At 39.0% G+C, this 24,593-nt stretch overlaps 2 protein-coding genes and 2 long non-coding RNA genes across 4 annotated transcripts in view; 2 read left to right on the top strand and 2 right to left on the bottom strand.

Moving 5' to 3' along the window:
* Positions 1 to 13,551, bottom strand: part of LOC100642411 (zinc finger protein ush) — a 202,062-nt gene extending 188,511 nt beyond the window's left edge. Inside the window, exon 1 of the mRNA XM_003398844.4 lies at positions 13,046 to 13,551. Coding sequence (XP_003398892.1) covers positions 13,046 to 13,085 — 40 coding nt within the window. The 5' untranslated portion in view covers positions 13,086 to 13,551. The remainder of the gene's footprint in view (positions 1 to 13,045) is intronic.
* Positions 13,552 to 14,824: 1,273 nt separating this feature from the next.
* LOC125385909 lies at positions 14,825 to 15,825 on the top strand. The gene is made up of 2 exons (XR_007225667.1): positions 14,825 to 15,379; positions 15,474 to 15,825. It is a non-coding gene; the product is annotated as an uncharacterized LOC125385909 (long non-coding RNA).
* A 3,586-nt stretch (positions 15,826 to 19,411) lies between these two features.
* Positions 19,412 to 22,270, top strand: LOC100642767 (Krueppel-like factor 10). The gene is made up of 3 exons (XM_003398847.3): positions 19,412 to 19,644; positions 19,963 to 20,172; positions 20,648 to 22,270. The coding sequence occupies exons 1-3, from the start codon at positions 19,591 to 19,593 to the stop codon at positions 21,512 to 21,514; spliced, it is 1,131 nt and encodes a 376-aa protein (XP_003398895.1). The 5' UTR covers positions 19,412 to 19,590; the 3' UTR covers positions 21,515 to 22,270.
* A 203-nt stretch (positions 22,271 to 22,473) lies between these two features.
* Positions 22,474 to 23,270, bottom strand: LOC105666239. The gene is made up of 2 exons (XR_001099130.3): positions 23,001 to 23,270; positions 22,474 to 22,899 (listed from the first exon to the last, which is right to left on the bottom strand). It is a non-coding gene; the product is annotated as an uncharacterized LOC105666239 (long non-coding RNA).
* Between the last annotated feature and the right edge of the window lie 1,323 nt (positions 23,271 to 24,593).

Below are 24,593 nucleotides of genomic sequence, written 5' to 3'. Positions count from 1 at the left end.
CAGTTAACACTAATGAGCGATATATTTGGAAGACTGGCAAAACTGGCCAGAGCGAACGTTTCATACATGCCTCTCTCGCATGCCACCAAAAACAGTATACTTTAATGCTTCTACTCGGAGCCTCTTTTGTTCGTTTAAATAGCTAACAATAATTTTAATTAAGAATACCACTCGACGTACGTACGTACGTACGTTCGATGCAGAGGATGGTCAAGAGTACCGATGACCTAAAAATCGTTAATTGTCGGACGAGTTATTATCTTTGGCAGACTAATTACCATCTTTAAGCTTTCACCTTGAGACAAGAAAATGGACCATCGCCCGTCTTTCGACTAATTTGTCATTCGAGAGGGAAAAAATTGACAAACTGACTGTGGCAGATGGTTAGAGTCTTTGGTTAAACACGATCCTCCGGGTTTATACTTGGCTCTGAAATGGCGGCGACGAGGAGACAGTTTTTGCAGCGGACAATTACTACGCAAATACAAGTTTCAACGAGACAAGTGTTACCCGTATTAGGTCTCGTACGTCAATGTGGACACAGACACAGAAGCGAGTGGACGAGCGCGTATCGTGATCAGAGGCGAGAGACGAGCCGGGCACCAGCTACCCTTGCTCCTGACTGTCCGCTTTATCTCAAGACTTGAGAAAACGCAGACGCTTCGTAGCGAGGCTAATCTGCCTGGTATCGAGGCCCTAAAACCGCCGCCAGGAGGCCAGAGACAACGGTAATAGGACAGGGAACCGCGTCTACTGGAATGCTACGCGAACTTTGCTATATACACGCGACGTGGAATAAAACGGAGCTCCATCTATCTCTCGCTCTCCCTTGTCCACTGACAATAAGAAACGAAGAATTTGTGAGAGAGACGCGAGGATATTGAGAAATAGATTTGTGGCTTTCCGATAACGACATAGATCGATAGAATTATATCGTACGATATACGCGTATAATAGACGCGCGATATATCTGGAATAGAATTGTGTCTTTCTGAAAATGATACGAATTACTGGAATTATATCATTCATATATTTTATAAGTGGGTGATTTAATCTTTGAAAGTCTCCTTTCGAATTTACTGTTACGCGATTCGAGATATTCTTGATCCGCCTAACTTCTACATCGAGCGAATCTTTTCTATCTTCCACTCTCACGCGTTACATTACACGCGAACATCGAAAGAGCGCCACAGTATGGAGATGACGAATCCTGCAATAAAATCTGATAACGAGCTATCGTTTGTTACGAGTAGCGTCTTAGAGAGTAAAGAACACATCGGGCAACCTGCAAACTCGATAAGACCTTGCGATCATCCAGCCAAATAAATTACAAATAAAAAATCGCTATTAGCGAAATCATCGATACTTAAACGATCGCCCTATCTTCGCGATAAAAAGAACGTACACGAACTCTCGAACCAGTGAGCCAGTACGCGATTAAAGGCCGAACAATGCCGGTGCCGAAAGATCCCGTAGATCGCAGGCCAACGATTCGCGTAATTAGAACGGGACCGTGGTAGATGATCAGATTTTTCAACGAGGCTACCACGATCGCGACAAAAGAACTCGAGCGATATGGTTCGCTCGCGAACGCAAAACGACAGAGATACCACACGGTGGGGGTTTCGTTGTATTGTTTGAAGCCGCGACCGAGATTATTCATATCCACGCGCGTACGTCGACGGCACACTGTCGATTAGTCGTCGCGATGCTTTTGATCGGCGGATCGTACGAACGTGACGATCGCCAGGTTGAAATCTCCTATCACTGGCTATCAGCTCATTACGCTAATATTCACTCGGAATGCCAGACCGATACGATATCTCGATCGTGCCTCTCGCGATTCGCAAAGGCCTTTTTGCGGCTCTCTCTCTCTTTCTCTCTCTCTCTCACACACACTTTCTCTCTCTCTTTCTCCCTGTGTACGTGTAACCGTTGCATACGAACACACGTTGTGCCATTTTTGGAGCTGGTTGTGTTTCACCCATTTCCAATACCGAGCACTTTCGCGAAATCATATCCGCATTTGCGATCACGTCACGGCTTATCGACTCGATTTCGTTTCGAACACGATACACGACCTCCTGCTCCGAGTAGTTTAAACGCTTTTCAAACAGATGTTCCTGCTCGTGATTCTGCCCGCTGTTTCGGTATCCCGCGTTGAGTGCGAGTTACGCCAGCCAAATTCAATTATATTGGCCGTAGTGTTGCAACCTGAATTCGTGAGATACGAGCGTATAAAGAAGAAGAAATTAAGAATCGTAAATTCTCTCGGGGATTGTTAAACGATTAAATTGCACGTTCCGCGTTACATTCCTAATTTAACGGCTAACCCCCGAAAACAGTAGAGGAGAGAAGAAAGACAGAGAGAGGCTCGACGCGAGCTCTTCACTTAACACGAAACACATGTCGGCCGCATCAAGCATGTTCCCACCACGAATCTATTAAACCTTATCGAGGGTAGACTATCAAAAAATTCTCGGAACAAACGCGCCCGGTCACGAGGCTTGAATACAACGATGAAAAGAAGAGGGTGGAAGGGAGAGAGAGAGAGAGAGAGAAGAGGAAAGAGCGAAAGGAGGAGAAAGGTGGAACAGGGAAAACGAAAGAGAGGAAGAGATAAAGGAGAAATCAAGGCAAAAGGTAAAAGAGGCCAGTTGTGTGTGTCCAGCATCGGAAGGTACATCGCGGTTATCGGCGTAAAGCCGCGTTTACACGCGTGTAAAGCTGGTACGAAGGCTGGTTGACACCGTAGCGGAGAGGGCCAGCGGAAGGAAGGCTCGGGAAGGAGGCCTAACACACGCGGACGGGATAAGGGAGAGAAGAGGAGAACTCGCAGACACCATTCCAACGATGCCAGGGCCGTGTCGTAACAGGCTGGAGTGACACCACAATGCGGTGTAGCAATTTGTAGGCTCGCCCTTCGTCCTTCCTCCCCTGGTGTCTCTCTGGTGCCGCACAGCCTCCAGCAGCCGCCTCTTCCTCCGCTGTATTTATGAGCTGAGTCGAGAGAACGCCTGTATCGGTTCCTCTCGCGCCGCGGTTAAGGCAGGAAGGACGATGCAGGGCGCACGAAACGAGTACACACACGGCCTTCTTCCTCTTCTTCTTCTCTCCTTGCGAGCAACCGAACCCGCGCCGCGCGCCGATCGGCGACGAACGTATATACCAATGGAGCAAGAAGACGAGGAGGAAGAAGGGGAGAAGAAAAGGAAGAAGAAACGCGAGTGAAAGAAGAACAGACGTAACTATAGTAAAAGGAAGATAAAACAAGGGGGAGGGAGAACGAGATAGAGAAAAGGAAAAGGGTGATGAACAGAGAAGGTGGGTTGAACGGAGGAGGATCGAGAGAAGAGAAGGGCTAACTAGACGAGATCAACGCCGCGATAGTTGTCTCTCGTGCGTTTCTTCGCAAAGAAGACACGAGGGGAGGGAGAAGGAAAAAGAAGGTGGACCGATGGCGAGGAGAGACTCGACGAGGTGGAACAAGTTGGCGAACAGGGGAAAACAAGAGGGATAGAGAACACAAGGGGAGAGACATTTGCGGCGGTTGTGGATTCATGCGTTTGCGCGGAATAAGGGACCCAGGCGAGGAAGATAAGGGACGCTGATGGACCTTCCTCTTCTCTTTGCTTCTTCTTGTCTCTTTCTTCTTCCTTCTTGCTTCTTCCTTCGCCTTTTCTCGTCTTCTTCTTCTTCTTTCCCTTGCTTTCCTGCCATCCACGTATTCACACGTACGTACAGACAAACGTATACGTACGTGTAACACGTACAGCGTTCTTCTTGCTTCTCCGTCTTTTCGTCTTCGCCGTTTGCTTCCTCTAGTTCTTCTTCCTCTTCCCTTTCACGTCACCCGCTCATTGCACACACCAGCGGCCGATCGACACTGATAGCCGCAACGACTGTTCGCGGGTAACCGGCCACGACGGAATTTGCGACTTCGCTTTTGTGCCTTCCTTCAGGATCCGGTCAGGGAGGGAAGCGTGCCCCTTTGTAACCGATAGATTCGAGCACGAGATTTCGGGAATCTTCACCCGGCCAATTGAATTCCTTTCCTGCCCTGGCTATAACCGATTCCGAGAAACGTAATTAACCGTTCCGCGTTCGACCGCTCTCTCTCCTTTTTTCTTTCTCCTCCACACAAGCTGTCTTTATATAAATCGTACGGAACACGGTGGCAGGTGGTATCCGATCGTTACGCTCGTATCTTCTGCTTATTTCTATCTTTTCTTCAGACATTTTCAAATACTCCCACCATTTAACATTTAAGCGATGCTTTAGAGTTTGGAATCGCCTCGGATCTTACAAACTTTCTTATAATTTCGTTCTTAACGCTTCTCGTACGTAGTCTCCCGTTTTTCATTATCACTGCGCATAACTCTGTTTGTTTTAACAGTTTTCTATTTGCCAGTGAAAATTGTACAAAATAGATACAGTTGAATTTTGTATAGAAACTACTATTTTACATGTAACTGTATATTTTATTTTAACGAATAACAATCTTTGACAAAGCTGAGACGAAACCTGCAAAAATACGGAACACAGTAGCAAGGCAAACTGATAAGCGGATTCAACAAATTCCAATCGCACGAAGATACACAGACGGAAACGCCGTGTACTCGGAAAAGAAAACGAGGCGAGGGAAACGTTAAAAGGTGAATATCACCATCGAGAAGAGACAACAGCACGATCTGCTGAAAACGATTAATAAATGAAAGATTCGATATTTAACGCTTCGACGACGATTACAGCAGGAACTTGAAGAACGCGACAATCGAACCGTACGAAACGATCCTCCCCCGGAATGGTTTTAACCCCCGTGTCCAGGCGAAACGAGCCGATGCTGCGCGCAGATATTACTTACGGGCAACACGATTCAATAAAACATCGTATAAAATCATTGGTTATTAATTTGACGGCTACGCTCGACGGGGGGTGATTGCTGCCTCTCCACGGGGTGCCTTTTATCCCTGGCATCGTCGATTACCGCCGCGATACAAGCGGAGATCCAGCCTTCTCCTGTACCTTGCCACGAAGAGGATTCGGTATCTCGCGACGCTGCTTTTTCAACGAAAAATAATCGAGATATTAAGGAAGGCAGATGATAGCGTTTCGACCTGTTCACGCCTCGCGGTGTAAAGCAGATTCAACGGAAGCGAAGGATAAGAATGAGAAATAATTTTCACGCTAACATTTATTACTGCCCCTTGTACTATCAACGCCTGTTTCGTTTCTCGTAGAAAAGGTATAGAATCGCGTAATTGAAAAATGTGTTCAACCCGTAATTGGTATGGTGATTGTTTTAATCAGGTAGACAATACGTTCAGAAACTTACGGATAAGTGGAAATATAAAAGATGTATTATTGTAGGATCTTATACCACAATTAGTTTATTTACAATAGATGGATTAAACTGATGTTTAACGTGGAAAACGTGGATGTAAAACAGGAAACGATGGTTGTTTAACGTGAACTAATCACAATAACGTATTATAATTAAAACAACTAGATAGTTAATTTGCTACTCTCGTCACCACGAATCCAACGCTCTCTCGACAACACTAGTGTCACGTAGGAGACACAAGAAATCACGAAACCGATAGATCGCCGGTGATCTCCTCGCGTCGCAGTTCGAACGTTTCACGAATAAGCTAAAGAAATTGAACTTTGTATATGATAATAGAATTTATTATGCAAATCCAACAGAGTGACGGTTCAAAGTGTTACAACAGAATGATTCAAAGTATTACAAGAGACTGGGGCGAGCGCTTATTTTGGAGGGTTTTTATACTGAGATTTTAGTCCCTCTGGAGGAGTTGTCGTTTGGTGTATCTCAGAGGCGCTTATTCCGTTACTATTTGGTTATTGTTTCGATGCCTGTGGTACGCAGGATGTCTAGTTTATCATATTACTGTTTCTGAACGGGTGGCCTTCTTGAACCTGTGACACTAGCAACATTCTCTCGACGCAATTCGCACTCTCTGACTTCTCAAGTCACAATGACTGTTAACACGTTGGTCGCTCAGCCTGATTCGGCTAAGTTTCCCACGGGGCCCAAATGCGACTGTCGGTACGCTTTTCGGCAAGAGTAGCAGATATCCCAGATTTTTCATTTAGTCGAGAAGCATACTTCTTGTGAGACGCACATCGGTGATTTTTTCATCCTCAAAATGTTCAATAGACAGCATGAAAATATATTTGAAATTGAGGAGAGTAGTATACAATAATGGAAAAACTGGTATCGGCAGAAGTGACCAGATGGTCTCACATATCACTACGATACGGAAAAGTATCAAGTGGTATCAGAAATTAGTATTTACTCTCAGGAACAACTATAGTAAATGCTCATATTGTGTACCAAACAGCCACAAACAAAAAAAATACAGATAAGAAAATTTCGGGAAATTCTCGTTTCCGAATGGTCCGATGTGTCATCGGGAAAATACTGTGCCCGACAAACATCGGAAAAAACGAAGAAGGGTCCCACCATTTGGAGATTCGTAAGAATCAGCAGGGCAAGCCTATAAGAAGGATGTGCACCCTATGTTACGAGAAGAAGAGGCAGATTGTCGCACGCCAAGAAGCGAGAAAAAACGTAAAAAAGACTAAAACATATTGTTCGAAGTGTCCAAAATCACCCCAAATGTGTTTGGAATGTTTTAACGACATAATATAATATTTTATCCAGAATATAAATTAATAAAAAGTATGGTATAATGTGTTTTTAATATTTTTATGTTGTATATCCTATATATAATGTCCTATATTTAATTAACTCGAACAAGAAGAGCGTCACCCATATTTGGGTAACGGGGCCCCCAAGGAAGCATACCCGTCACATAGATATGGGTAACGTGGCGATCAACGTGTTAATTCATTTTTATCCCTTAGCAACCCCTTGTCTTTTGTCTTAGCCCCATCATGCACATGTTCCACAACCGCTTGTTTATAATTCGCCCGATATCTCTTAGGCCTTTCGTCAACGATACTACATTATCGTATGTTGCATCTACTCGTTTTATTTGAAGCTTACCAATGTACATTTTATCGAGTAGCTGCTAGTACGCACGATAGCTCGCGACAAACATTTCTCCAATTAACTTTCCATCGACGAATTCCTAATTCGTACTACAATTTACCATCTAATCGTTTCGCGTTACCGATAGAAAATTCAATAACCCTTGCTCTCCATTAAAATTCCGTTAAATCTTAGTTTAATCGTATATTCCATACAGCAAATGCAAGAAAAGCAAGAAACCAACGATTCGCCGATCCCTCGGCGATCGAGGCGAATTCTTAGTTCGCAGACGGAAAGAGTTGCTGCAACCAGGAACCAGTAATAACGAGTCGGCGATGACGCACCGATATCCAAAAAGGTAAAACAATTTTCTCTATGCTGCTTGCGAGATATCCCGACGATAAAACTGACTCTTACAACGACAAATTTTTCACGTGTATTCAAGGTAAAGAGGGAATTATGCGAACGGAGAAACCGAAAAGAAAAACGTTCGTATGCGCTTGCTGGATACGAAGAGATAAGAAAAATCGTCTGGTGACGTCAATTATTTTTAATCTATCGCGTTGGTTATCGAGCACGAGGACCGTGCCTCTTCCGCGAAGGACGTATCTCGCCGTATAAGCGTTTAATCGCGCGCGTCCTTTCCGAAATCGGCGAACTTTAGTTGCGCAACCGGCCGACGCGCGTATTTTAAAGTCCTCCGCGACGATAAGCGGCAGATAGGTTAATCTTTAAAGCGATCGCGTTGCACCGTCGCGAATTTCAGGCACGTACGAACGCGGCCGACGAAAAGCCAGGAAATTTGAACAATTTCGTGAAGAATCGTTCTGTAAATACGAAACTATTCAAACGCTAGTATAACAAATTATTTATTGGAAACAGCGTTCGCTCTTTTTCGTAGAAATAGCAGCGGACTCACTATGCATCCAGATTGTCTGTGTTGAATCTCGTGCCGGTAATTAAGACAGTAATAAGATGCTAATCTCAAGCTTGTAAAATTTTCTAAATACTCTTATAAACGTTATAAAAGTATGAAGTTGCTTTAGAAGTACGAAACATCGGTCGGAACAGTCTCCGATTAAATTAAAAATACAAAAAGCGTAGAAACTCTGCCATACAAAAATTTCTAACATCTATTGTCCCATTCGTATTCTTCGAATTATCGATCTCTCATCACGTGTCCATTTTACCTCGCGTATCCATTATTAACACTTTGACTACCACGTTGATCACATACCTAACCGGCCACGGTTTCTCCTGTGACGCCACGGTGGTCATTGGTGACCGGAGCGCTTCAACTTCTTACAATTGTAAAAATTGAATGAAAATTGACAGTTAGGGCATTTTGAATATAACCGATAAATAGAAGATACTTTGAAATAAAAGGTGCCCCATTGAACAATTAAACATTTTTATTAAAACATCAATAAAAAAAAAAAAAATGAGAAGAGATCTTGCATCTAACAGTGCACTGTTAAACACAAATGTGGCTCATCGATACAAATCGATACATCGATTTTTGGTCCGATTTTTAACAATTTTTTACCCTAACTGTTTAACCAAACCACTGTACCATTCGAAGCTGAAGTTACCCTTAAGAACCAGCGCAGAAGCAGCGAGTGAACCAAGAAAGGCCTGCTCGTTTCACGATCGCTCGTTATTAACTCAATTACCGTTGTTCCCAATTAGCAGTCACGCGCGTGGCTCAACGTGCCACACAATAATTACAGGGACATTAACGTCCAGGTGACAAAAAAGCGGTCGAACATCTTTTAGAAACTTCCACGAAAATTACAAAAGGGGAAGAGAAAGAAAAAGAGAAGGATGCGAACGATCGAACATTTTAACACGTTGACTGCTGCGTCATCCATATTCGGATGACAACAAAGTTTCCGATAGGGCCACGTCATCCATATTCAGGTGACGCTTATTTGTCTATTTGCGGAGGATCGTCGCAAGTATTTGGAAAGATCTTCCACAGGAAGTAATAAAACTATTGAATTGTTATAAAAGTAATACGAAAATAATTTATTAATAAAATTATTTCAAATATAAAACTTTAAAGCATTCTATACAAAGCTGAAGTTAGTCAGAATAATTTGGACAATAAGTTGTTGTTTTCTTTAAATTCTCTCGCGTCTTTTATCGGTCCGTTCTTTTATCTGTATAACATAGTTTGCACGCGCGTCTAATGCTTCTTCCGCAATCATTTTTCCGTACGACGATATTGTGCTGACTTCGTCGAAGACAAGGATTCTTTATATTTTGAGACAACCCTAATAATTTTGCAGTCTTTCCTTTTTTTGCAATTTTTCCTTCCTTGGTGCAATTTTGTAAACCGTCAAAGCGTTTACAACAGAAATTCCCAGAAGGAGTAGAATGCCAAGTTTTCGGTACCATTTGATTGCTTTTTTAATTGCGGTGGCATAAGAAACCATTTGGTCGGAATAATCTGTACCGCACTGGTGGCCTGAAGGAGATGAAGTGGTATGTCGTGATAGGTGTAGAAGGAATGCTCAGATGTTTCAACCAAAAAACGTTTATTAGCTTTGAAACAACTGACGTCCAATAACAACTAGCAACAAACAACAATTGACAACAATTAACAATTAACAACGCTTGGTAACGATCAATGCTCGACGCAGGTTATAGGAAGTCGACTACTCGTCTATCAGCGCTCGTTTCGCGCAATCCTTCGTCCTTCGCAGCTCGGGGCAGACTGAATCTCTTTGATTCAAAAGCCACGCTGATTCGTTTCTTTGTTGGCCATCGATATCGCGCGCGTTTGTTAGAAGTCCGCGACGACTGCCGCGTGGCGATCTCGCGAAAATTCGGCGAAGGAGCCGTAGGTATATCAATGACACCTAAAGCTTGTCGGCATAGCGCTTTTAAGATAAAGCGCTTTGTGCCGCGAAACCGTTGGAAATTTCCGAGGTCGAGTGCCGCCACAGAGATTTCATTGAAAACATTGCGCGACAGTCAACGTGTTAAGGATAACAAACGTAGTCTCGTCGTGAAATCGCGGAAATATCGCGTAAAGCGTGTTAAAACGGTTGTCTAACTACGATACAATCATTGAGAATATTCTGCAGACTAAGAACCCTTTGGTAATTAACTGCTTGAGTTACAGTGACTCTTATCAATATCCAGGATTATTCCTTGTTGAGATTATTAAATGTATAAAGAGAGAAAACGCGTGGATAAAGTGTAAGGTACAAAATATATATATTTAATTTAATAGAGAAGTGTAATGATAAGTAGGAATACAATTTGAGCTGGTCCAGATCCGCACGCTAGCAGCATTACCTTATAACTGAAAACCCCGAAGCCAACGTCGTCTATCTACTGTTTATGGTCTGCCTTCATGCTAGCCTTTTGTCTATATGCTGTCGATGGCTTCAGCGCTTGAGAAAACTAAAAAGACCAGATGTAGAATTTTCGTAGAAGTGGTCACCACTTCAACATTCCTGTCTATTATTACTAGCAACGATAAATCTGCGATTGAATCACATCATGTTCTCTTCCCGTAGGAGAGAATAATTTTCCTGTGTAATCTTCCATTAAAAGTCCTCGAGAACTTAGAAACTTCGAAAAAGGCAAAAGAATAAGATAATAGGAAATGACAAGAATTATGAATTTCCCCGCTGTGACGACCGTTTAAACACACCAATTTACATAAAATATTGCCTTTTACGAAGGAAAAAACATGGATCGCTAAATGATGCTTTTACAGCCGATCCTTAAGTATTTAGAAACTTGGAAAGGGTAAAAATATTAAACGATAGAAAGTAATAAGAATTATGAGTCTTCCCGGCGAGACAGCCGTTTTAACACACTGTGTGCGGCGTGGCGATGAACAGGATGGAAAGAGGAGCGGAGAGGAGAAACACCCGGTTCGACGAGTCGCGGCCACGTGAAAGTGGCCGGCGACTTTCGTGATCGCGGGGGCCACGTGATCCAGCCGCGACACAAGGGCGGCGAGGGACGAAGGATCCCGTCGGAATCGGCACCCGCGATCTCGTCTGGCCTCGATCGGTTTTACGCCGAGATCCAGAAACATATACGTATACGCCGAGATACGAATTCGTGCAGCCGAACCGATCCCCGTTTTGCCAACTCGATACCATCGACAAAGGTCCTGCGGAATCGTGGAAGCTTTAATTGGTGGCTGTAGGTACACGAGTGTCGCGAATCCGTCTGATTGCGTAAGAGTTCGCCAAAAAGAGATATTGGGAAGCACGTTGGGGATGGCGAGTAAAGAAATAGAAAATTAGCTTTACGAAAAAATGACGAAGAGTATGATGGAAGAGAATTTTAATTTTTTCAAAGTATCGAATACTTCGGATGCGAATTCCTTTTCTTTTTCATAGAAAAACAATTTGGTATGATCGTCATTGAGAAAAATATTTCCTGTATTGTTTAAGATATTAATTGGATCGTTACGTGTGTATTTAATCCTTAATTATGGAATTTTTGTTTTATTACTATGACCTAATGGAAGATTTTTAAAACTACAGTGTATTTGAATGAAAAACATTTGATAAACAAATATTAGCGGATAGTTTGAATATAGATGTACGTGTAAGAAAGTTAATGCTGTCTTTTACTGAAATGAAAAAACCATCTCATAAACTTACTTGTTTTTACCATTTCACTTGAATGGAAATGTGTCTGCATATACATACAGTGAATTGCGCTACATACGTCAGCGATCAATTTTAACATCAAAGAATTATATCGCACTTTTGCTATGTAAACTACACGAAGTGTGCTTTTTCTTCTATTGGTATACACGCGTCTGTGATAAAAGAGCTATTAGTTACATATTTGAAGAAAAATGTCGTCTTCCAAAATTAAGAATTATAGTTTATAAGAATTTTACTTCTTATGAAGAATATACGGTTTGTTTCGCAATAGACGATAGTAATGACTAGGTTTCAATGTGTTGCTGTAAGAACGTAAACAGTAATCGTGGCGCAGAATTCAGAAAAGCGATATAAAACCATTTCTAAGTAAAAACGCAATAAGTAGAATACGTTAATACGACCGAAAACAAATTTACCAACGATGAACTCATATATAATAGTATGCATCAAAGATAATATTTGAATATCTACTTGTAATAAAATGGCGTCAAAATTAATATATAATGGCTTGTGACAGATATGTATCTACTACGTATATATGTAGATATAACAAATTTATCGAAACATATTTCCTAACTTTAATACATTCCGAGACACGTTGACACTTCAACGTATCACAGCGTTATATAATAAAATATTGATTCCAATGATCTGTAACGGTATTATATCATTTTCCCTGATTAACGTACAAATGTGAAATGCAATGATTTCTATGACATTGGCATACGCACGCGGTTCGAGCGCTGCATGTGTGGTCAACCACGTGATCCGCGAGAGCTCGAAAGGTCAGCCGACAACAACCGACCTGTCGAATGACAACTGTTCTCTCCCAATACCAGCTAACCTAACATTCCAATCGATCGAACGAAACAGATACAAAAAAATTACAGAAAAGATCGTGCACATGATTGATTCTCTGCAAAAGAAAGATAATTCAATACCCCTGTAACGTTAAATCTCGATCGAATAACTTCGAAGCTATCTACGTATGTTCCCGCCAGTAAGATATCACGATACAAACGCTGATTGGCTAGACACGTTATGCAGTATCGAGCTCGTTCGAAAAGATATAACCGATAAAAAATGGCGGAAAGAACTGTTGTCTCCGAGAAAGAATTCTAACCGACGCGAATCAACCGAGACAGTTTGCATGGCACGTAAGCGCCGACTGGAAACGTGGTCTGACAAGCAAAGACGCCCAATCACCTGTCAAGCAACGTGGTGGCCGGCTTAAAAGCACGCCGTCGAGAAACCCGTTTTTCCGGGTTGCAAACACGATTTAACATGCGTTACGTGAGAAATACGAACACGCGGAACGTAAACGAAAGAAAGCGGCAGAGTCACGGGAGAATGAAGGAATCGCATATCGGTTACGACTCACGTTTCAGTGGTTTTGGATTGCTCTGCTTGCGGCGTGACATCCTCTGCGTTCTGCCATCACCAAATCAGCGTCGACATGCTTGACATCGTTGCAGGTACGCGCGAGAAGACGAAGGTCGGTCGTCCCAGATCGTCGTAACGTTGTTGACATATAACAAGTGACACAGCACACGAAACGAAAATTTAGGAGTAGACGAAACAGGTTGGTTTATAAGACGACAAAGCCAGGGAGACAAAGAGATAAAAAAGCAACGAACAACGAACACTTCGACAGGCACAAAAATACGATTTTTCCGATCACCGGACAATATACGTCTCTGATAAATAATACTTCCTCATCGATTCCGAATTGTTCTATTAACCCGCTCTTGTGATTCCTTCTTACCCCGCGTTCGCAGTCGGTTCTCGCGTTTTTCACGCACAAACGCCGATGAAAAACGTATACACGCACCACGACGTACTCGTACCGCGGCCGCTGTCAGCGAGCAACTAAACAAACGCGATACCAAACAACCCCCACTCCTGCAAATGCAGCGTGACTACGTGCTACTAAGTAGGGGAATCGGTGAGGGGGGAAGCTCCGCCCATTACTCGAGTTCAGTTTCTGAAAGCGGGAAATTTTAAAGATGTGTTTACCGGCAGAGAATGTTTGTCGAGTGTATCAGATGGCGGTAGTGCGTCAATGTACATGATATCGATTATCTGAAATTCAAATTAAAAGAATCCGAAAGATCTCCGAAAAATACTGATAAAAGAAGATAAAAATTAAGATAAACTATATCATTTTTTCAATTATAAAAGGAATTTAATGATTGATGCAAAATATTATATAAATATAAACAAAATACAATCTCAAACGTGATAATCGATTATTGACATTAATATTGATGATAACTATCGTGGGTTTTATTTTAAAAAGCCTACTTTATGAATAGCAAATAATTTTTTATGAAAAATAGTTATAACTATTGGTCGGTAACTTGGTAGAAGTTCTCTAGCGACATCTACGGCCGAACAGTGTAGTTTTAACACATAATGTAGTTATTCTCATCTGGTAATCAAACTGAAATTTTTTAAATTGGCAACGGTAGATATCAGAGACATCATGTGTACCGACAAAAATATATTTTGCACTATCGGCTTATACGTTTACATGAATCTTAATATTAGTTAGAATTAAATATAGAATGGATAAATAAAATTTGGATTTCATAGTTATGATTTAAAATTATAATATAATTTTTTCATATCAAGCTATAAATACATGTTGTTGAAAATTATTTTGTTTTAATTAATTTCATTAATTTGTCATACTTTCCTATACAATCCTCTCCTAATCCTACATAAATATATTAATTCAATTTTTATTTCACAGGTGAAATATTTACAACTTTATTTTACAGGTAAGATATCATCGTCGATGCTTATTTCCCAAGGTTGAAACTTCCACTCAAGGCATTTTTATCGTCCATATTTATTTGCTTGTTCGGCCGTGGATGAGAAGTACGTATCCTCAATCCGATCCAATTTTTACGTGGCACCGTTTCTTCGAATGTAAACAAGTCAAAGACCAATTATTCCCACTTCTATTACTGAGAAAGAAAGATACGTGCTATTTTCGGTCGTACAACGAGACTGAACTCAGACGATGTACCAAATGCATTCGCAATCGAACTTTGCGATATATCAAACACATCTCCGCCAACAATACGAACACTGTCCTCTATCGAACATACTTTTGGCCACGAGTCGCTGTGAGTACGCGTTACTTTCCATGAAGGGCTATGACCTGTTTAACAGACACGCCCCATGCTTTCAAACCCGTGGATAACATAAAGCAAAAAACAAACCGAACGCAGTAATAGACACTGTACGCTATACGAACATACTTACATAAATCGCGGATTTTTATGCATTTATGGAAAATTTAGAGATGTAAACATCTATTGGTCAAACGTACCTATAATATTTCCTTACTTATATTTATAAAAGTATGAGATCGCATTAGTATTCGCAATCTAAACATAATACGGAGTTCTATACTTCGACTGTAACGAATACGGAAGATTTCGAGGAACAGAGAAGAAAGAATTAGAAGGTTAAGTCAGAGGCATCGCCAAGAATAGGACGACGAAATTGTCAACAATTGCATTTGTACAGCAACAAACTACAAATGTAACGTATAAACGATGAGATATGTAGTTGTAATTCTGTCGAAGTGCTGTCTGAAGGTCGGACAAAGGAAAAGACGCCGCAAGGCTAATGGCGAACGCAGGAAATTTAAAAAACAAAAATAGTTACAGGAAGGAACCATCGCAGCAAGACAGACGCAAAAGTAAATGCATATTTATAATCAATGCGTAATTCTAACTATACGAGCATAATATAGTTCTGTAATCGTATCGAGTAATAATTATTCAATAATTTAGCATACAGTACTGCTGCAACAAAAACACTGATGAAATAGCACGCCCTTAAGTGAACTCAATCGACGGATGCGCATGTCCGCAGGCGAGCCTTCGTGTTGACGCAAACCGAAGAAAAGCATTACCTCCATATTTTCAAGCAAAGAATCTCAAACCTTGATAACTCGTATATAGATAAACATCGAGATTCTATGAAAACATTCTCGAGTTTACCAACTTCTCCTTACTACGTGTTACAAAACAGTCACAAAACAATTAAGTCTGATAGTGCAATTTTATTGCTTGATAAAAATTTTAATTTTGTATACTCATAGATAGATTTCATACATATCGAATAAATTGTATACCAATGTTATTGTGTCGTTACTATAATCCTTCATATAATCCGTGTCACAGTAATCTGTGATACTACAGTAGCGATATAAAAATTGAATTTCTATTTGATATTTAAGATTAAGATTTCGAATAAAAAAAACTTTTGAAATTTAATATTTCAAACACGAACCTTGTATCTTTAACTTACAGTTTCCTACTTAAGCTTTGCATTATTTCTTTTTGGCGTCTTTCTTGACACATACTAAACACTGTGGTTATTTTTGTACGTGCTTTCCTCCTTTGTTCGGTGTACGTTTAAAATGCACGTAACGTGCAACGTTCAATCACTTTAGTCATGTTATTAATTAAAATTGCGAAACAATACGACACGCTATATAATACGAAGATCGGGGAAGGTCGTACGGTCGGCCTTGAGGCCCTCTACGGGGAAAGTAAGATAGAGGAGATACAGGTCGAATGTTTTGAACGAAATTCGTTCGATATAAGATACACTTTACGCTTGAGGACCCGATTTTTACGAACTTTCGGTTAATCATACCGGATGCTTCTCTGTCACGTTCTCTTACTGACTTAGATATTTATTTTAAAAACAATGTCAGCGATACTTTTGCAGAGTTAACACGAAGCTGGCGATAAAGCATGAACAGAAAACGCACACACGATCATCGATCACGAGTTCGTCGAATGATTCCGTTGTTGTCTATCGTAAACATTGGTAGCCATTCGTCAAATCGACGGGACGCGTGGCTGCTCACGAGAATCGATATAAGTTAATTAAAGACTGTAAAATTATTAAGAGCGACGAATAACATTTATAGTTCGGTTCACTATACGGACATCCGATAAGAGAATGATGAAATACTAACTAAATTTTTTGATAAAGACTTTCGTTATGAAAGAAACAATTAAAGTGATTTACACTTCGTTATTCTTCTAATCTTACCGCGTATTTTCCGATCGTTCATGGAAACCGTTGTCGGTTATTCACGGCGACGTAAATAAGCATAGAGCGGGACTATCGAGTGTTCTAATCGTTTTACCAATATAGAGCGCAGTCGAGAACGATAATGCACAGAGAACAGTGAAGATATCAAATGATAAAATCAAATTTACTAAAGACACAAGAACACTAAGGGAAAAGAATTTACATAGTAATATTCCATGCGATTGCTCGCTGCGTGATAAGAAGCTTGTTCAAAAAATAGCGATAAGGAACCAATGGATATACGTAGAAAGTCACATAGAACTTGGTCACATGGAACTGATTCACGATTCTACGCCTTCACCTGTTTCGAACCGACAAAAATCTAAGAATTCGTCCAACGATATTGCTCGTTTCGACGTCTAGTCGATGCAGCAGGTCATTCTCTTCTTAATGAATCATTGCAATATGCATTGAATATGCATTAACAAAAATACGCAATTATGTGCATCTTACACCCAATACGATTAAATGATAATCCGCTACGGGAACTCTATTTTCAAAGCCGATTATGACGTACATAGATTGTTTCTTTCAATGGCTTCGAGTTCGAACACAGGATAATTTGGATCTCAAGAATTCCACTAAGACGACGTTAATTCGTAAAGCCTCTTAAAGAATTGCGTTAAGGAACTCGTAACCCAAGCTTGTTCATTTATTAAATGAAGGAAAAATACTCACGCGTTAAGTTTTAAAAAGAATATCGTAATTTCGAAATCTTTCGATTTCTTTTTATTTCATTTCGTCAATTTCATTTCGTAAACATGATAGATGATCAGGATTCGACACCATTACTTTGCCAAAGTAAAATATGGTCACATTATAATTGAAATAAATTAATAATCTACGTTTAAACCTCCTTTGCGTCTCAGTAGGTCATGTTATATGAATTATATTAAAGATGATAATAGATAGATATTTTGTATGTTCATAATCTAATTAGCCTATATTACGATTTTCTATGAGACGAAATTTAAAAGTCATAAAAAATCTAAAAGAGCAAGAAGAAGGTATATATTTAAAGACAGAATATAATGACTCTTGTGACACGTGGATTTCAAAAGTAGAAAGGAGCCAAATACAATATAATAGATTAATGACGCGCAATAAACATCAGTTGTCAAGTTGTTGTTTGTAAGTTAACTATTTGTTATCTTCTTACGACCCCATTTTGTTTTAGTGCGCAACCGCGATATGTGGGCCACAATATGAACATCGTCTCAGTTTACAGAGATTTCCGCATTTCCAAGAGAGACGTCGTGGAAAATCACTACGCGTTCATAGTAACAGATTTATCAAAGGACAGAAGTTTTCTTCGATGCAACCATTCTATGTAAAAAGCTAAAAATGCAATTTCTTGTATCTATGAATGGCACCGATTATACAGCATAGTGCTATATACGGTCTTCAAGGCGAATTCTACTATGTTTGCATTCGAAACATGAAAAAGAAGAACAAAAGAATATTCGCTAAATATAACATTCAGCGAACGATAAAATTATTCCATTTTCCCTATATGAGCTGTCTTTAAACGATCCGGCTTTAAATAAATACGGCTACGAATTTCTGCCGATGCAGACAATCAATCAACCAGCCGACCAATTTGTTCGGCAAAGAAGACGCTGCAGAAAAATACAACGGGATAAAGAGAATGATGGAAGAGGAGAAGGGAAAGAAGAGTCAAAGACCAGCACCCGCCCGAGCTGAATTCGAATTAACCAGTCGCAAAGTAGGCGACCGATATATTTAACGGCAGACTGCATCAGAATGCTTCCTCGTTAAAATCCGACCTCCCGACGACTTCGCTTTCCTAGATTTTTCAGTTACCTGCTCTCTTCAACCCTCTCCATATATTACGCGTATATATACATACGTATATTGTTCCTTAAAAACACAAAAAATGCTCGAAGAATAAGTTGAGAGAAATCCAGATGCAATAAACCAATAAATGTCAGAGCGGCTACAGATGCATTGCTGCAGACTTTAGATACGTTGAGGGAGAGTGACATGACAAGGATGCTGAACGGTGAAAACGACATTCCTAGAATCGTAATATATTTTTCCTCGTTTATCTGTTAACAACAAAACATCTTCGAGAAGGTCAAAAATGGTAACCGGATACGGAAAAGTTATTAAAAATGAAATCATCGAAGCGTCATACGCGGTTGTTTATAAGAAGGAAATATTTATGCAGCGAGCTTAGAAACTCTCACGTTACAACGGCGCAAAGGGGGGAGGGGGGAAGTAAGTGTGGCGAAAAGGCAATTCGGAGGCTCGCCGTGGCTTGCGAACGTTCGGTCGCGGCCAGACTACATCGACGAAGAGTCGCAGGAAGAGAAAAGGCGAAGAGATAGAAAGAGCGAGTTAGATAACTTCGAAAGGAGGTGTAGGAGGGTTGAAGTTGCATGACGCTTGGTGAGCGCAGCGATACCATGACGTATCGACCGAGCGCGCCACGCAGACTGACGTCATGATCACGGCCTCAGTCAGACCGCGAGCACGTGAACAGCACGCTGGTGATCACGCGGTCGTCGGCTGATAGTACTCCGCTGATTGGTCAACTACGGCGAGCCCCTCCACGCCATTGGTCCGAGTGAAGCGCGCCGCATGATCACACACACAACTAGCACGGCGTGTCGAGCCAACCGACCTGAGAAAGCTTCATTGCATTACCAGACGTTCAACGGTTACGTCCCTTAACCTTTTTTCGCTCGAAATACGGTATACGTGAGACCGCGTTTTCTCATCAACGGGCGAGCCTCTTTAACGTAAAACATACTCACGCCATATTTTCTCTAAAAAATGGATGCTAATCAAACACCTCTTTCACCACCGGCCTCACCCCAATTCAAACACGTAAGTGAACGTTGAATTAAAAGTACCGCCACTGTAGACAGACTAGCTGCCCGCGAAATATGAATGCAGCTGGAAACTGCAACCTAGCCCTGTTTCACGTAATTCATTTTACATCACAATATGTCTTCATTTCTATTCTTATTTCATATCATTTCTATTAATTTTTTTTTCTCTCGTATTTCTTTTTGCTTCGTACATTTTTTAAAGATTTTGTAGATTTTCTGTTTATAGTCCTTCTAGTTTATATTTCTCTGATGTGGTTCTTATAATTGAATTCATTATTTAATGCTTAATTAAAAAATTATCTTTTCTTTCCAGATTGAACCAACGATTCAGTCTTCGTTCAGCGTTGCAGCACTTTTGGGAGATAAACTTCTACAGAAAACGAAGGCTGCTGATATAAACGTGAAGAGAAACGATGACGGAAATGCACGGCCTGGTTTACCTCCAACTCCACAACCTTCTGATTCGGAAGAAGATGAACCTTTCCGAAAAAGGCGATGCGTGGAACAATGTGAATTGGCAAAAGTGAGTATTATGTTATCGATACTAATAGCCTTCTCAGTATGCATCTTCATTGCAAAACTACCTTTTTTTGATTTTTTCTACCCGATCGACAGACCACTCCAATGTACATAGACGCATGCGCGCATGCTTTATAGAGTTGTTTTGCAAGATGACCCCATTTATTGCGTACACATTGCGTGCGTTCACTCGTACACCATTTTTGATGCTTATCCTTCGAGCAAATGGTTTATACCTTCTGATGGTAGTTGTTGCAAAGTAACATTTGAATCCGTATTTTCCAAAATATATAGATGTCTCTTAAACGAATGATAAAAAGCCTGAGCTTGTTATATTTTCACTTCTTTTTAATTTTTTCTACATAATAACATAGAAAATATAAATACAATATTTTTTTCGATCTATCTAACAAATTTTTGTTAATCTAATTATCTAAAGAGAAGAATGAATTGTTACAAATTTGTATTTTTTTAAACAGTTACTCTTAGACGGTACGCCACCGCCAAGTCCAGAACCAGCCCGTGTTTCGGTGATAATGCGTGCCAATCGAGATGGTACCTACAGTCCTGCCAACTTGATACCAAAGATTACCACGATATGCTCACAATCAGTTCCACATGATCCACAGCATATCTCCAGTTCACAGTCCGAATCGACTACGCGGCAAAGTACAACGGAGCCGGAGAATATACTGAAGAGTCTCAAATTCAAAATGAGTTTGCGGAAAGAAGAGATTATTGTAAATAATAAAAATACGGATCGCGAGACTGTACAACCAAAATTACATCCTCTAGCACCAAAACCTGCGCCGATTATGGTAACCGGACTTTTAGGATCGCCTTTGGTTCTTCCACGAGCTCCTCTTTTATTAGTAACTGCGCCTACGACTACAACAGCATCAAGTGTAACTGCACCAGAGTCAACTGCACGACGTCGTGTTTACGAATGTGAACATCCAGGTTGTGGCAAGAATTATTTTAAGTCATCTCATTTGAAAGCCCATACACGAACCCATACAGGTGAACGACCATTCTCATGTCCCTACGAAGACTGTAGCAGACGATTTTCAAGAAGCGACGAACTTTCACGGCATAAGCGAACGCATACTGGAGAAAAGAAATTTGTCTGTACTGTTTGTCAGAGAAGATTTATGAGAAGCGACCATCTGGCAAAACACGTTAAACGGCATACCAGAGATAGGTCTTCATCCGCGAGTGTCTCCGGCGCTCAACCTTCTGTCACGCAAATGACATCCACACCTTTACGAGTAAGCCTACTTCCGGTTATAGCACCACGTATAACACAATCGACTCAACAAATAATTGCACCGCAATTAACAGCTTGAAAAATACGAGAACAGTGACCTGGTATCACTTAATATTTAAACCTGTATTTAAAGCAGTGAATCGAGCTTTAATTATCGCAGAATTAAGCATTCCAACATCATGAGAATATTAAGATTGTCTTTTGATGGATAATCAAAGACAATATTTTACGATAACAATAGATATTCTCTGCGAAAAAATTTATCCCGAGAAGATTTTCCTAACTCCACAATCAAACAATAAAATTGATGGGGAACATGTCGACTTTGAAGTGTGAAAATTGCAAGAATACGAATACGCTCCTATATGTCTTTTCCGATGTGTGCCACAGTGTGATCGTGTAAATTGAATTAATAAAAGCGTACTTAAAAGGAAAGAACTTGAAGGCACGAGGAGTGATGATAAGTCATAAAATGAGGCTTTCTTTGCCGTCCGTGAACCAAGTACCTAAGTGTGACTGTGATCTGTGATGCATAAGCGCGTTGACCGAGAAAAAATATTTATTTAAAAATGCAAAGACAGTTTTTATCAGTTGTATACATAACGGCTATGCAAAAGTGTTAAGGATTATGCTATTTTCATTATCTTCAACTAGTTATACATATATGTATATTAATTAAGGTCATATCTATCTATGTGTATATATGTATATACATATAACTCGTCCAGTTAAGTGATATACTAGACGAAGTAAGACTTTAATATTATGTATAAAAATAAGTTTTAAAATTTTTTCTACAGAAGCAGAAATTAATTAAACAACTTATATACTTTCATATAAAAGTATCGTTAATATACATAAAACTTAGTACACCTTACACTGTCCTTCCTGTATCCTCAGGCATCTAACTATATACGTTATCGATTTACAAAAGTGTCTTGATCAATTTTATGTAATTCTTATAATTAAAGATTCTCGCTTGATCAACTTTAGTAAGTAGAGTGTTTTATAAATTACTTAATTAAATATAATTACTAATTTTGACAAAAATAATCCTTGTTATATTTTTTATAAATTAACATAATGCAATACAACATTAATAAGCAAAAACTTGATAGTAATTCTTTAACTTTTCAACTTCATAAAAAAGTAAGATCAATATATATAAATAAAAGATCATAGATCAAGATGACTAATGAAAGAGAAAAAATTGCTAGTGCAGTATCTGTTGTGTTTGCACTACATGCCGTAATAGGACATGACTAATAATCATTAATTATTATACACTATTTCGAGCCCTTAGTTATTTTTAAATTTCGAACATATCATAAAACTTAATCGTTAGCAACTGTGTTCACATTGAATTTTAAATAAATGAAGTAATAGAATGTGATATTATTAGTTGTTTAAATATTCGACCATTATTTATAGGTATTATGTGAATTCGTCCATTCAACTTTTAATCTGAAAAATATAAATACATTTCAATTATATTTTGATTAAGAATACCTCTTAAGTATGAAATATAAATTACATAGAATGTTAGAATATTAGGATATACATACAGCAACGCATTCAGCAAATCATATCAAAGTGAAAACTTTCCATCACGCATCATACAGAAAGCTAGGTTGTGTTCGAATGCGTGTGTAGGATATTATCCTCGTTAGTTAAAATTCACTAAGGTTGCATTCAAATTTAAATTAGCCGATACTTTTTCAAATACTAAGATCACATGAAAAAATTGATTTTCTAACAGTACATAAATTTTATACAGTTTTTAATGTACAAATAAAACACAAGTATTTCTGTTTTTCAATAATATAATATACGAATGTGCCTTATATATGAGTTTACTGTATGAGTATATACACACTTTATTATGTGTATTATACATACTATTTTTATTATACTCATATTATTTTTTATGTATATTATTAATAAAAAATATAATCCACGCAGAGAAAGTAGAAAAGTTTCATTGTAAGCATTATCACATTCTTTATACGCGTAAAAAAATCACGTAGCGTCAAACATAATTCGCAAGGTCATCGATTGAGATAAGATTTTTTATCAATTGTACGTATTTGTGGGAAAACTGTATTGCCCAAAATACGTGTTTTCTAGCAAATATAAATACACTTTCGAATATTTCTGCGCTTAGTGATTTCTGTATTATAAAACTAAATTTTTCCAATACCATTGAATAGGCTCTGAACGAAATTACTGCAATATATGTAATAGCTTCAGTTCAGTATTACTTGACCAAAAATTTATGCGGATATATATTGATGTGTGGATTAATTTTCTTTCTTTGCATATTGTTAGTAATGATATATATTTATATTTTATTAGCGCTTTCTTTTATCATTAAAATGTTATCATTAAAATAATCCTTAACAATGTACGCGACTAAAGAAATATTCAAGAAAAGAATCGTAACAAATTTTTTTAGCTTTTGTTTATATTCTTGGCAAACTAGCGCGAACTAAGTTATACAGGTCAATTTAAAGACATGATCCTCATTAATGGCTTCTCACGAAACGTTGTGGTTTCTTGCATCAGCCAAGGACTTGAGTTCTTTTAATATTGTAAATGTCACAAACAGGTGTGGGACCGGTAGATGACGTAAAATGTCCTCTTGATTACCCTTGCTCGTTTTTATTAAAATTTCCTTTTGTTATTAAAAGCGTAACACGTGTTCCCATTTTTATATTTCTTCATTTGTTAACTTTATTGAAATAGTAATCTAATAATAATAAAGAATTATTTATATATCAAAATTTATAGACTTATTATTTTAGTAATTTTATTACAAAAGGGACAATGTTGTTACATAATAAATTATATTTTTGTATTCTTGAAGTTCCTTTTTTCAATCAAGAAAATGTATGATATATGTAAATAGTAAAAAATAATTACTTTCATTAAATTTATTTTTTTTGGTATAGGGTCTCAAATCTAAATGCATTACTACATTCGTTGTGCTTTTGTGAAATTATAATTATATTACAATTATACTAGAAATAAAATAAAAATCTATATTTTTATATTATCCATATATTAGAAATTTGTTTAGTTTGCTGAGGTTAAATTTATCCTAAATGTTTATATAATGAATGCAGATTCAATTTTTTTTACTCATAAATAAGAATGTA

This window comes from Bombus terrestris, chromosome 11, assembly GCF_910591885.1.
Source record: "Bombus terrestris chromosome 11, iyBomTerr1.2, whole genome shotgun sequence".
NCBI lineage: Eukaryota > Metazoa > Arthropoda > Insecta > Hymenoptera > Apidae > Bombus > Bombus terrestris.
This window is presented reverse-complemented; position numbering and strand designations above follow the sequence as displayed.

Excerpts from the sequence above, each read along its gene's own strand:
- LOC100642767 (XM_003398847.3), top strand. The coding sequence starts at position 19,591 with ATGGATGCTAATCAAACACCTCTTTCACCACCGGCCTCACCCCAATTC. Across the intron at positions 19,645-19,962 it reads CCTCACCCCAATTCAAACAC|ATTGAACCAACGATTCAGTC; the intron begins GTAAGTGAACGT and ends TTTTCTTTCCAG. Across the intron at positions 20,173-20,647 it reads AACAATGTGAATTGGCAAAA|TTACTCTTAGACGGTACGCC; the intron begins GTGAGTATTATG and ends TTTTTTAAACAG.